Raw genomic sequence first — 14,952 nt, forward strand, 5'->3', positions numbered from 1 at the left:
CTGGGCCTGCTTTTACATTTCAGGAACACTGACTCCTCCCAGTCCACCATGTAGATATTCGCATACGCAGGGGCGAACCTTTTCTTCATCGCCGTGCCCTTTGTAGCGTCTGGACCAATCAGGCACACAATTATTCATTATATTTAATGAATTACCCATAAACTCACTCTATCAAAGTTCTGTGAACCCATTACCCTAAAACTGCAACTAGCATCCCAAACGTAGCTAACACACAGGCAGAACTAGGTGTCCTGTTACAGATACATGGTACTTTTACGATCAGAAAGAATTTTGCAGAGACTAGTGACTCTGACTTCATTCTTTCTGAGAAGGACAAATAAACTCTCTTAATCCTATGTATTCTCTATATAACCACTTGGGAAATGTATAAACATGTATAAAAATTTCCCATCTCATGACTTTCCTTTTATAGGCTTTATTCTATGTATTAATTCTCTCCTTTGAACTATTTTGGTATTAATGTTCCAGAGTTGCAAATGTACAGTTAACTGAAATTACATTGGTAGCATGTTTGGTATCTACGGACTCCAACTTTCGTTTCCTATTTGGTCATTTATGTTACATGTTACTAACTCTGTGACACATTAGTATTATAAGAATCTAGAAGGTTCTTCTCTCATTCATCCAATCCAGTTTCTTATGCTAATATCCTGCCAAAGTCACAAAGACTCGTAAAGTTCCCTCCGAGGGGGCAACTCCTTATTGGCTCGGACACCTTAAGAGGGTGTGACATCTTCACCCCTTATATTCACTGATCACAAGATCATGCTCTCTTCTCTTTTACTGACAAATGCTGATGTTAAGATGATGCTGTGAGAAGCTAGAAGCTTCTAAGGAACCCCAAGCTTGTGCCAGGCTTCGGCCTAGACCTTCCATTCACCAAAGATCCTCTGAATCCAACTGGTTCTCCTTCATCAAGACAATATCAGCAAAGATTCAACGGGAGCCTCCACAAATCGCATCAGGACAGTTATAATTTAACTTGGAGAGACATGCAACTATCAAACTTAGTCTCATTATCTGATACATTGAATATCCTTACCCCTTTTAAAGAAGGGCCTGTTAAAACTAAACTGATGGTTTGCTCAAGGCTGTTGATCTGCTGAATTTCAAACAATGCTGTAACTTCTTGCTTTCCTATACTCTGCTTCAACTCTCTCTTTCGTTTGGTAAACTGTATGCATGTGTGTGTGTGTGAATGTTAGAGTAATTAAGTGTTTAGTCTAGTTAATAAAGTCTTGTTCATGTCACACGTAAAGTTGTCCGTGTTTCACGCTCATATACTGGAGTCCCTATTCATGCAGATCCTGACTACAGGCTCTGAGTAGTACTGTACAATAAGATTGTTATTTCCCATAACCTGGAAATGAACATTTCTTAGAATTAATAAACAATTAACACTGTGTGTTCATTGGACAACAGGTTAATTGATTGTAATATTAATTTTATTACATTAAGTTAATTTTATTAACTGATCCAAATATTTATAATTAATTATAACTAGTTATGATTAATTATTCATATTTATTTTGAGCTAATTTGCTACACCTTCACCTGCAGAAAATGACGGCCATTAAACCCAAAGTCATTCCTCCTTAGGCTCAACTCCAGCAGCCTCAGAATGCTCTGATCTGGTCTACCCTCCTTAGGATACTTCCATAGGCACTTCACCACTGCCTCCAGTCCCCTCTCTATCTCTATGTTGGTATACAGGCTCTCAACATCCATAGAGAAGAGGCTGGAGCCAGGACCTATTCTCATCCCCTGTACCTTTTCTAAGAAATCATAAGTATCCCTAACATAACTGGTATGCCTAATCAAGAGCGGGCCCAGGTGCCACGTAATGAACTCCGCCACCCCATAACTCTCACTACCACAATCTGATACTATCGGTCTCCCTGGGGGGGACATCCGGAAATGGCCAGGTGGCCCTATCCTTATGGATTTTTGGGAGCAAATAAAACCTTCTCTCCCTGGGAGTATCTTGCCCCCTGATGTATTGCATCTGCTTAGCATTTAACCAACCCCCCTACCGCAACCGCCCCAGCTCTTCCCTAATCAATACCACTGACTCGGGGAAAATCGGCTCCTGCAGCTCCTCATAGAATTCCCTATCCTCCAACTGCCTTATCGCCTCCCTCACATATTGCTCCCGATCCATAATAACCACCAAACTCCCCTTATCCGCTGGCTTAATGATCAATGAGTGGTCTGCCCTGAGCCCCTTCAGAGCCCCCCACTCCCCTCTCGACAAGTTACTCTCCTCCTGAACCTCCCTCATCCCTTCCATTATTTTTTTGTCCCCCTAAATTATCCTCCACACCAATTCCCCCACCTGGCTTTTCCGCGGTTCCCACTCAGACGCACCCGTGAAGGGGGCCCTCTGCCCCTCCCCTTCCTCCCCCTCAAAAAAGTCAGCCAGCTTCAGCCTCCTATGATAAGCTGTAAGGCCCGCTTCCGCTTCTAACCTATTCCAGCTGGTCCCCCCCATATCCCTGGGAACAAAAGACAATCCCCTCTGCAAGACTGTTAACTCCATTTTATTAAGAACTCTAGTTCGGGAGAGGTTCACCACGGTCCCCAAGCTTTGGTTGACCGGGTGCCTCTCCCCAGTTAGTTTAAAACCCTCACCCAATGATCCCACATTGCCCGTCCCGTCATCCCAGTCCAGTGGGTAAAGTCCTGCTCCGTCCTGAACTGTTCATATGGCAAGGCCTCCAGCGCTCTGCCCGTGCTGGTGATGTGCGCATTTACTCCATTCAGTGTGCTGCACTGCCCCTTCGGAAGATGCCTGTTAAAATTAATGCTGGGAATGAAAATCTGGGCATTCGGGAACGTTCCCTCTGCCACCCCCAGGGTCTTTTGAACAAGCTTCCCCACCGCTTCTGCTGATGCATACGCCCTGTCATTTATCCCAAATGACAAAATCACTGCCGTGACCTAGTCCGTAGAAGGGGTCCTGTTCCTCAATATCTCGTAGGCATGGAACCAATGTGCCCCAGGATAACACTCCACCTGGACTCTATCGTCGAAAATTGCTGGCAGCCTTCCCATATTGGAGTCCCCTATAACCAGGACAGGCTGTTTAGGCCTGAGGGACTAATTCTTGATCTTATCCCCCCCATGCTCCCATCTCCCGAACATAGGCTCCATTTGCACCTCCTCTTCGTCTTGCCTTTTTCTTTTCCTTCCTGCATCCTCCCCCTCCCTCAGGGCCACCTGTGGCTGACTGCTCCCTCTCGCCACCTCATCCACCGTAATCCATATGCGCTCATCCTCCTCCGACTCCCCCGATTCCACCAACACCACAGTCCCGTTCCTTTTCCTGGACTGCTTCTCCTGCAGCCCCAACGACGGCACTCCGCCCCTCCGACCCTTGCTCCCTGGTCATGACCAACCTCAAGATTTGGTGATCCTAGAAGGACCAATATTACACCAGTATTATTAAAGTCCCCATCCCTCTGACAGAGCTCAACTTCCAACCCCCATTGCCGCCCATACCCCACCTGCGTTACGTCCCCTGGATCCCATGCCTCCCTGGCAACAGTACTCCCCGGAACCTGCACCCCTCTGGTCACAGTACCCTCCCGTGCTGCTGGAGCCTGCACCTCCCTGGTAGCAATACCTCCTGAAGCCGTCAGAACCTGTAACCCCCTGGTAACAGTACCTCTTCTCATCCCAGCCAACTCTGCTCTCTGGTTGACCTAATTTCTTTTTTTTTAAAAAATCATCCTGATCCCAACAACTCCAACTGCCTTACCCCAACCCACAGCCTCCCAATCTCCCCCGTGGCTTCCCGCACAGTGCACTCCTGAATATTTCGGAGGTTCCTGTGCGCCCATCTAGTCGCCACCTCCAGAGCTCTCTCCCCCTCCTCCAGACCCATCCGGCCCAGTCTAGCCCAGATCTCTTCCTGGATTGAGCTGTAGTGCGTCCTGAGTATACCCAGGCTCTCATCGAGCCACCTCCTGGCGCTCCCGTAGAGCTTCCAGCCCGTTGTTGGTGTTGGGGCTGCCGGCACCACTACCGTTCCCAGCCACTTGGCCACTCTCTGAAGAGACTTAGGCCCCGGTCCCGGTTCCTCCTCCATCTCCCCCAGGTTCCTCAAATGATGACTCATTTTAATGAACCTATGCAACTCTCTAACAAGGACCTTGAATTGCTCATTACTATCCATTTTTTTACCGCCTAGACACACAAGAAGAAAACAAAAATTATTCATTCCACCACTTAGTCATAAACCCCTATTATTTAACAAAAAAAAACCCCTAACCGTCCCTTTCCCCCTTTTTTTTAAAAAAGCAAAGGAGCGAAATCCTCATCCTGAACTTACTCCCGGCCAGCAAACTGAACCACGCCCCGAAGGTCATGGCCCAATAATCCCGGCCGAGCATCGCTCCCCCAGGAAGAGATTTTCCTTCTTCATATTCATCCTCTAGCCCAATACCCCCTAAACTATAGCACCAAGCCAACCTAGCACTAACCACCCACATCTATCCAAAGGAGCGAAATCTTCATTCTGGATTTACTTCCAGCCGGCGAATCGAACCACGCCCCAAAAGGTCCTTTTCGCTCCCTCACTCGATTCCCACCCGGATCACCCGGTTCAGAACCAAGTGAGGCAGCGTCTTCCTAGACTACCACAACGACAATACAATGCTCTAGTTTTTCACAGCCCCCCCAGGTCCGAAGGCTCGGGCTAGGTTAGGTGGAGAAAAGCAACGCCTCCCCCCAGATAACCGTCTCACGGCTATCCAGTTTGGAATAGGGAGGACGCAGAAGTGCACTGGCTGGCGCATGTTTTTGATGAGGCTGATCCACCCACAACGCTGGTTTTACCTTTTTCTTCAAATAATCCATTCCCATGGTTCTCTTATTTTTCAGAATTGCAATCGAGATACTTCCCTAAAATACATTCCATCCCCCTTCATGTATGGATATCAATGAGCATCCCAAAATTTGCCCCATTTATCTTTAAACTTAATTCTCCCTCCTGCACGTTTAGTTAAGTCGCATGTCCAGGGACAGCCCAATTACCCCCCAAAAACTAATTTATCCTCCTGTGAGGTTTAGGTATGTCGCTGGTACAGCGATAGTTCCATCATCCTAGCACTCAGGCTATTCCTGTGAGGGCTAGGTTTAGGTAAGTCGCAGGTCCAGGGATAGCTCAGTTATCTCCAAACTAATTTCTCCTCCTGTGATGGTTAGGTTTAGGTATGTCGCCTTGGAATCCGGGCTACTCCTATGAGGGCTAGGTTTAGGTAAGTCGCAGGTCCAGGGATAGCTCAATTATCTCCAAACTAATTTCTCCTCCTGTGACGGTTAGGTTTAGGTATGTCGCCTTGGAATCCGGGCTACTCCTGTGAGGGCTAGGTTTAGGTAAGTCGCAGGTCCAGGGATAGCTCAATTATCCAGGCTAGGGTTAGGGTTAGGCACTTCTCTTCGCATATTGTGTTTACTCATGGTTTATAAGGACACACATGACTATTGAATGTGACTCAGCAGTAGAGTATAGTTTTACAACACTTGTGTGTGTTTACTCGTGGTTTATGAGGTCACACATGACTATTGAATGTGACAGCAGTAGACTATAGTTTAGGGTTAGGGTTAGGCACTCCTATTTGCATATTGTGTTTACTCATGGTTTATGAGGACACACATGACTATTGAATGTGACTCAGCAGTAGAGTATAGTTTAACAACACTTGTGTGTGTTTACTCGTGGTTTATGAGGTCACATGACTATTGAATGTGACTCAGCAGTGGACTATAGTTTAACAACACTTGTGTGTGTTTACTTGTTATAACGAGTGAAAAACTAAATTGACAAAAGTGTTAACAAACCTCTTTAGCAGAAGTGACTTCACTTCCCATTATGGCTGCAGCGACAGGCTCATGGACAAACTGGAAGACAGAAAAAAAACTGAAACAACTGGATGATATTAGTATAAATACTTGAATATCATTTGGAAATATTCTACCTTGCACAGTTCCTGCCCACAGTGAAAACGCCATGGCAAGTCTTGTCCTCCATAATCATATGTGATCTCGTCATCTTTATTTATGTCTTTTATAGCAAATAAACAATGATGAGGCTTTCCGTCCAGTTCAATTTTTTTTATTTTGCCATTTGGCTTTTGACTGTCATTTACTAGTCTCCCAAGAGAGCCGTCATCAAAGGAGGCATCGATGCTATATGGGGAAAAGAAATTATTGTTACAAATGTTCACTAAAGTTATGCTCTAGAAAGGAATACATCATTAGTAATCACTTTAACCTGCCCTAAAACTGTGTGTATTGTTTAGTTTCAGGGTTAAGAAACACATTTTAAAAACAATCCACAGGGGTTTACATACAGTAAAATACAGGCTACTCACCAGCAGTCACGCCCTCCGTGTTTGAAAAAATGTGCATAATTATTATTAAAATATTTTCCCAATTTCCCTTTTTCCACTAAAGTTCCTCTGTACTCGAGAATAAAGGAACCTTGTGAGATAGGGGTTTTTGCAAACACACCCCGACCTAAATGAAATAAAAATCAACAGAAAACAGTTTAAACTACATAAAGGTAGGGTAGGCAATTTCGTAAAGGCTAGCAATAGCAAGCTAGCTTTCAAAGCATAAGATTCCCACCCTCCCAGCATAATCACTCTGCAAAGCCACACCTCCTCCAAAACAAATTAACGCACTCAGGCAGAGCAGAGACTAACCAGTGACACGATGAGAGACGGTTTGCAACGCTGTCAGATTACCTCATGCTTCATTCACCGTTGATAAAACTTTACAGTGCAAAGTGCATAATATTGCAATAATAGCACCTTTCATTCTCGCTGGAACGCGCTTATGATATATCACATCTGCGCAAACAGGGTGCGCAGAGATATGCAAATACATATTTGACAGGCAGGCAAAATAGCCTATCGTAAAGTTTGGACCGAATATTTTGATTGGACGAACATTCTATGGTCCTACGCCTAGACGATATTAATACATATAAATAAATATAGACCACTTAACTTATTGTTTTCTATCGGGATGTGAGGAGAATTTCAACAAGCATATCAATGTTTTTGAACCAAATCACCTACCCTGCCTTTGATCAAAACACATTTAAACAGTACCACTAATACAAACTAGGGCTACACAATAAATCGAAATCACGATTTGACAGAAGCTGAAGCAGGGTTCTGAGATGAGCAGTAAATCTCCATCCGAAAACCAGATAAACTCCAAATAAGCCCCGCAGAAGAAACCCAGGAAATGCCCATCACTGCAGCTGAATAAACAGAAGATTTAACTGCTTTCATTGATTCAGTGTGACTAATAAACACATGACTATGGCAATATATGGTTTATCTGAGATCTTATTATTACAATTTTCATTAAAATAAAGTTTATCTATAATGCAATGCTAATCGATATAGCCTTTATCACTGCTTAGAATACTATGAAATATTGTGTGCCTTATTCTGTTATTCTCACAGAAGGATTTATTTCAAACACTCGACTGACGTTATGAAGTGAATTTGGAGTAAAAACATGTTATTAAATGTGGTATTTTCAGATGGAGCAGCATTTACTACACAGAGCCACTGAGAAGCTACGCAAACAGCTGTCATTATCGCAAACGATTTCATAATCACATGATTATATCATCTGAGATTTTTTGTTCGTAGCTTGTCAGTGATCTACGGCTCTGGGGTGCGTTTCCCGAAAGCATCATTGGTGAACCATGGTCATAAGTCCCATTGAACTCTATTGGTAATGACGGAACTTGCGACCATAGTAAGCTTTGGGAAACGCACTCCTGTATAGTAAATGCTGCTCCATCTGAAAGCAGGTGATGGAGATTTACTACTAATAACAGAACCACTTTACTGACGAGATGTGCATGACAATCACATTCGATTAATCGTGCGGCCCTAATACAAACATACACACATCTTTTTTTTCAACACTATTTTTCTTTTATATATATTATGAAACAAAAACAGAAAAAAAACACAAACCTAATTATAAGTAATAAATTAATTTAATTAGGACTAACATTTGATTATCATGACTTTTGATTAATTTTAAGCATCCTTGCTAAATAAAATTACTAATTTCTATCATTTCTTTCCCCAAAAAATAATAAAAATTATACTGTCTCCAAACCTTTGAACAGAATAGTGTAACAAACAACAAAAGCGTTTTATTTCAGATAAATACTGATCTTTGGATCTTTCTATTCATCAAAGAATCCTGAAAAAGAATGTACTCAACTGTTTTAAATATTGATAATCAGCATATCAGTATATCAAGTGACACTGAAGACTGGAGTAATGTTGCTGAAAATTCAGCTGCGCATCACAGAAATAAATTATAGTTCAAAATCTATTCAAATAGAAAGCTATTTTAAATATTTTAAAATTTTACTGTTTTTGCTGAACTTTTGATCAAATAAATGCAGCCTTGGTGAGCAGAAGAAACTTCTTTAAAAAAAAAAAAAAAAAATATATATATATATATATATAAATCTTATTGATCAAAAACTTTTGACTGGTTGTGTAGGCTGATTATTCTTATAGATTGAAACAAATGTGCTTCAGCCAGAAAAAAAAAAAAAAAAGGGTTTTGGGGGACAAACATGCTCGAGCACGGTTCAGATCTTCTAGTGTGAGTACACCCCTTGGCCCCTTCTTCATTGTTGTTAGATCTAAAACTTTGGTCTATTTTTGAAACATATTTTACTCCATTATTGGATTATCCAAGGCATACATGCTACTCTGTACAGGTCACAGACTGTATTTACGGTGGACCACTGTGTATCCTGTATAATAGAAGTTAAGTAGTTAAGAGATAGTTTATGGGAAACCAAAAAAAAATAACCTTACCTTTGATGGGATTAATGTATCTCCCAGTTATTATGTCTTTGTCCTTCCCCATTTTGACATGTATTTCTGCATCTTTTAAAGGATTCAGTCCTCTGGTTCGACGACTCAGACTCACTACAAAATATCATGTCAAGTCAATCACAGATAAACAGTGTAATATTAATTAAGTGCATATTCATATATATATATATATATAAATCACTATAAATCAAAAGCTAAAAATAAAACAACACTACAAAAATAAACTTTGATGTTAAATATTCACTAAAAAGATTTCATCATTAGCTATAGCTCCACAGTGGAGAGCTGCTTTATAACAGAAAATCAAGTTGTAATTCTAACTGAAAGCGACACTGAGATGTAGAGACGCTCCATATGGAAATCACAACAGTTTGTGTGAAATGAAATCAAAATTGTGATTTCCTATCACTTATTTTACTTTTTCATGAAAAATAATTCAATTACATTAATTAGATTGCTTAGTAATGCACTACTCCTAACACTGGCCCTGTTGTTTGTTAACTTTTCTCTTTAAACGCAAAGAGAAACAGCAGCAGGCAGTGGTTTGGGTGTGAAAATTGCACGCTCCAGACTCAAGGCCGTGGCCAGGGGAACGAGAGACAAGCGTCCCCGTATTAGAGTGCACCTCAACCGGCTAAACTGGCGAACTGTCCCGCTCAGACCACGTAAACTCCCGCGACCGAACAGACATGACATTAGAGGAGACTGTTATTTAGATGTCAACCTACTGTATTATTTGAACTATGATAAATGAAAAAATGAAAGAAAAAAAAAAATATATATATATATATATTTATATTAAGACTTCAGATGCAAAAGCCTATAAGTGCCATCTGAAATTTCCTTCTAAAATGAGCATTTTTATCAAGCTTGTATGTTTATGTTCAGTTATTTCACTTTATTGCCAATGAAAAGGACGTATTAATTGCCATTAAAGTGAAATTACTGAACCTAAACATACAAGCTTGATAAAAATGCTCATTTTAGAAGAAAATTTCAGATGGCACTTAGAGGCTTTTGCATCTGAAGTATATATATTATATATATGGTTGCTCTCTTGAAGTAACGCTGCCTTTATGTGCTATCAGAAATTTCCTACTTCCCACTACTTTCCAAAAGGCTTCCCTTGTTGCGTTAAAGTGCTTTGATAAAATTATACCTTTATTAACAATGTCAGTTTCAATTGTCAGTTCAGTACTTGCTTCAGTACTTGCAGTGATGCTACTGCCCAAAACCAATAAAAAAGTAGTTAGTAATTACACATGATCTCTCTCTGACACACACAATTTTTTTGCAAGAAGAATCGAATATTAAATTATATAAGTTCAAAATCGACTATGGAATTGGAGTAGGAGTTGATTCCAAAACTATGTAAAATATGGTGAGGAGATTATATATATATATATATATATATATATATATATAATCTCCTCACCATACGGCCCACCACTAATATATATATATATATATATTAGTGGTGGGCCGTTATCGGCGTTTACGTGCTGCATTAACGTGAGACTCTTATCGGGCGATAAAAAAAATATCGCCGTTAATCTATTCTCAAAGTTGGGTTGGGAGCTGGGTCTATACTACGCAAGCTATGATGACTTTCACCTTGATATTTTAGCGCGGATGTATACCTAGCCGAATTGCACTGTAGGGGGCGAGAACGAGTCTTCGAACCTGTGTGTATGCCTTGTGTATGAAATTACCACATCAAATGTGACATGCTAACATGGATGCAGCTATGAAGCCCCCGGGTTTGCTTCAGGGAAAATTTATTTTTAAGAAGCATCCCAATGGAAACCTCGACAAGACTAAGGTTGTTTGCACCTTGTGCAATGCGGAATTAGTTTACTGTAGGAGTTCTTCCAGTCTCAAATACCACCTAAACGCAAAGCATCCCTTAGCTAATGCGGAAGATGCCGGGCCAAGCACTGATGTAGCGCAGGGGAAGAGTCGTCGTCAAACTACTATGTTTGAGTGCAACCGAGGCAAGCCCGTCAGCACAGCTCTATCAGCCAAGCTAACTAATCTCCTCGCTCAGTGGATTGCCACCAGCTGCCGGCCCATCAGCGTGGTTGAAGATGATGGGCTCGAGCTTGTTCTCCAGGCGGCCACAGGTGACCCATCTTACAAACTACCTGCGAGGCGAACTATCATGAGGAGAATACATGACCAGCACGCTGCAGAGAAAGCCACAAAAGATGAGAAGATGGTAGAGGCGAGGTGTGTAGCACTGACTGGGGACCATTGGACATCTGTCAACAACGATAACTACCTCGGTGTTACTGTACACCTTATCGATGCCAGCTGAGAACTTCACTCCTTCGCTTTAGGTAGGCTACGTTATGTAATTTTAAATTACATAATTTAATTTAATTACTTAGCCTATTAATTACCACGACACCACGAATTACCACCACATTATGTTTGCTTCTTGATGATTGCTAGTTGTTTACTACTAGTAGTGAACTTATTCTGATCTACTTTGTCTGTCCGTTAGGTGTGATGAAAACAGAGGAGCGTCACTTTGCAGAAGCGTGTGCCAGGCAGTTTCTCGACGTCGCTAATCAGTGGGGGATAGCTGACAAAATCAGCACTATTGGAACAGACAGCGCTCCTAATATGGTGGCAGCAGGGAGGATACTGCCATTCGAGCATTTGCCCTGTGTTGCGCATGTTGTACAGAGAGCTATTGTAACGTCACTTCGGGAAGGTGGTTTTGATGGTGCACTGGCCAAGTGCCGTAAAGTGGTCGGACATTTCAAACACAGTCCGGCCAACTCAGACGAGCTGAATGTCCAGCAAGCCTTCCTTGGACAAGTTCAGGAGCCACTCGTGCAAGATGTTCCAACACGGTGGAATTCCACCCTTGAGATGATCAAGCGCGTGAGGCGCAACAGAGACGCACTGCCAACAACGCTGTCTCAGCAGAAGCACAATCTGGCCCTACCAACAAATGCTGAATATGAGAAGTTGGCAAAGCTAGAAAAACTGCTGGAGCCATGCAGGTATGGTCTACAAAGATAGCGTGTTCATGAATTGGCATACAAGTTCTTTTAAATGTCACTTTGTACTTAAGAAACACGTGCCCTTAAATGTAATGTGATTAAGAACTTTAAAAATGTGTAATCTGAGTTAAATGAATCAGTCATTAATTATTTATTGCTGTCTCTGTCTGTGTGTGTCTCTGTCTGTGTAGGTACATCACTGAGCTCCTTGTTGGGGATAAGTATGTATCCTGCTCTGTGGTTCTACCTGCCCTGTGCCACCTCCAGCACGCGATGAAGATCTCAGATGATGATCCTGCCTATATTGTGTGATTCAAGGCTGCCTTCACCAAGGACCTCAACCAGCGGAGGGGGAATATAAACCTGGAATGGCTTAAGGTATGTCAGACTGACCAGAAGATAACTGCATTGTTTGACCATTATAGACTGTTAAGCCAGTAGATCGGTCAATGAATAGATGAATGAGTCATGAAGAAATATGGAGGTTGGATTTGGAAAGTGAAATTTTCATCAATCAATAATTATTATTTTTTTATTCAAAGGTGGCGACTGCTCTAGATCCACGATTTAAGGACCTCAAGTGCTTGCCCAGAGCAGAGAGGGAGCCAGTGTGGGCAAAGCTAAGTGAGTTGGTGAGGGGAGAAGAACCTGCTCTGCAGCCACTCGGGGAGGAGAACCCTGAGCCACCCAAGAAGAAAACAGCCCTGCTACTGATAGGATCAGACTCAGAATCAGATGAGGAGACACCAAAAGACAATACTGTGGAGATGTACAAGGTAGAGCTCAGTGCAAGTCTAGATCAGTGTCCACTGAAGTGGTGGTCGGAGCACACTGCTGTCTATGGTAAGATGGCCCACATTGCCCGTAAATACTTGGGGACTCCTGCCACAACTGTCCCATGCGAGAGACTTTTTTCTTTAGCAGGCCATATTGTGCAGAAGAGGAGATCTAGTTTGTCACCAGAAAATGTGAACAAGCTGGTCTGCCTGAGTGACTGGTGGAAGAAGGAGAAATAGAGCTTGGACTGATTGACACAAAGCTACTGACTGTAAACAGTTCATCACGACCTCTTATGTAGGCCTACAGTTCAAAATTCATGTTTAACTGAATAAACAGTTAGTAAACACAAGTACATCTTATTGAACATAATTTATTTTCATCACCAATTATCATAGTAGAACAGCTTTCTCAAGCAGTTTGTGATGCATTTTGGAAACAGGAGATGAGCCCCTGGTCTAATGCACCACCTGGCTTGAGAAACCCGTTCTCAAAGACTTACTTTTAGTCATTAGTTGGGTAGCACACATATTCTGAATGCCTTCAGCGGATTTCAAATGAGCCATTTTAATCTAGATTAATTCCAAGATTACAGTGAGATTAATCTAGATTAAAAAAATTAATCTATGCCCACCACTAATATATATATATATATATATATATATATATATATATTGACAGTTGATGCAGTCTAATTAATTGTTCCTTTTATAACAGTAAATGTATCAGACAAATTTTCCAAAGGAAACAATATTTCTCCTATAGAGCGAAGTTCTCTTGGAATGCTCAAATTTCTGACACTGATTGGAAAAAAAGCTTGATTAACTCTGTTGGAAATACAGAAGCACAGAAAATACAAAGTGAAAGAAGTGCACTTTCTAGTTCTACACAAAATATACCCCTGTAATGCTGTTTTTTCTAAATATATGGACATTGATAACTACTGATTCCTTGTTCAATTGTCCAAGAAACATTATTTGGAAGATAAATCAGCTTTTGTGCAAAGATAAACAAGCCTGCATATATAAATTAGTGTGTTTGAATTTGTATGTTAAAGATATAAAGTGAGAATATTTATTTCATTCAGGTGGGCATGTGGCATCTGTGTTGTTGCTCACAGGCTTTTCAATCTGACACACAGACACTGAGGAGTTGTAAGGATGAACCATGAACCCAAATCCAGCATAGACAGGCTCAGTGAATGAGGATGTGTATGTGTGTATGTGTGTGAGTGTGTGTGTGTCAGAAACACTGTAGAAGGACAGAGTGCCAGCTGACACGTCCAAATACACTCCAGCTCTCTTATAGATGCTTGAAGGGACACGTGTGTTAGTGCACTTATGACTGTGCCAGACATCGAATGTGTCATCACGACAGACTAGACACCAAGAGTTTTTATTGAATCCATACACAGTGTCTTCACACTTCCCTTTCCTGCCGATTCCTTTATATGCCACTGATATATCAGCACATCCACTCCATTCAGCCTCCCAGTAACAGCGTCCAGACAGACTCTCTCTACACAGAACATGGGGACGCTTATCAAATCTCTCTGGATGATCAGGATATGACTGATACTCTTCCACATATGTCACCTTTCTGTATTCTTCAGAGAGAATGAGATTATTGTTTGCTGTGTTTGGATCCAGTGTGAGATCACAGGCATCTGAACACAAGAAGAGAGAACATTTACTTAATAACACAACAAGTATAACTAAAGGTGTGTGTGTTTGCATATGTGTGTGTATATACATACATTTGTGTGGTCCTGTGGTAATCCTGAACTCTCCTCCATGATCCACACTATAAAAAACACAGTGGCACATTTTGCATATTTGATACAGTCGGTATACACACATATTTGTTTTTGTATCTTTGTGGGGTATTCCCTTGAACTTTTATACTGGGCTAAGTATATTTTCTGTCCCCTAACCCTAAATATATCCCCATACCTGAACCTAACCCCACTTTTTTTTTCTTTTTTTTTTTTTTTTTGCATTTTACATATTTATTAATATGTTTTCCATGTGCAGACTGTTGGCTGGTCCAGTGTAGCTGATTTCAAGATTTTACTATCTTCAGGGGGACATTTGGACCACACAATGTAGGTTAAACCTGTACACAGAATTTATCAACATGAGGGAGCGTCTCTGGTTATGCATGTGATGTCCGGTTGCTGAGATGAAAGAAACTCCTTTCTCTGATCTATCTGGAAGCCTGTGTATGTGCACATTTCCCATTGT

At 41.6% G+C, this 14,952-nt stretch overlaps 2 protein-coding genes across 6 annotated transcripts in view; one reads left to right on the plus strand and one right to left on the minus strand.

The window, feature by feature from the left end:
- LOC127510664 (gastrula zinc finger protein XlCGF8.2DB-like) overlaps positions 1–14,952 on the plus strand; it is a 186,206-nt gene that overhangs the window by 82,792 nt on the left and 88,462 nt on the right. The window lies entirely within an intron of this gene.
- Positions 13,067–14,952, minus strand: part of LOC127510581 (NACHT, LRR and PYD domains-containing protein 3-like) — a 36,228-nt gene continuing 34,342 nt past the window's right edge. The window contains exons 8-9 of the mRNA XM_051890245.1: positions 14,466–14,512; positions 13,067–14,375 (exon numbers count right to left, since the gene is read on the minus strand). Coding sequence (XP_051746205.1) covers positions 13,789–14,375; positions 14,466–14,512 — 634 coding nt within the window. The 3' untranslated portion in view covers positions 13,067–13,788. The remainder of the gene's footprint in view (positions 14,376–14,465; positions 14,513–14,952) is intronic.

This window comes from Ctenopharyngodon idella, chromosome 4 (assembly GCF_019924925.1).
Source record: "Ctenopharyngodon idella isolate HZGC_01 chromosome 4, HZGC01, whole genome shotgun sequence".
Classification (NCBI taxonomy): Eukaryota; Metazoa; Chordata; class Actinopteri; order Cypriniformes; family Xenocyprididae; genus Ctenopharyngodon; species Ctenopharyngodon idella.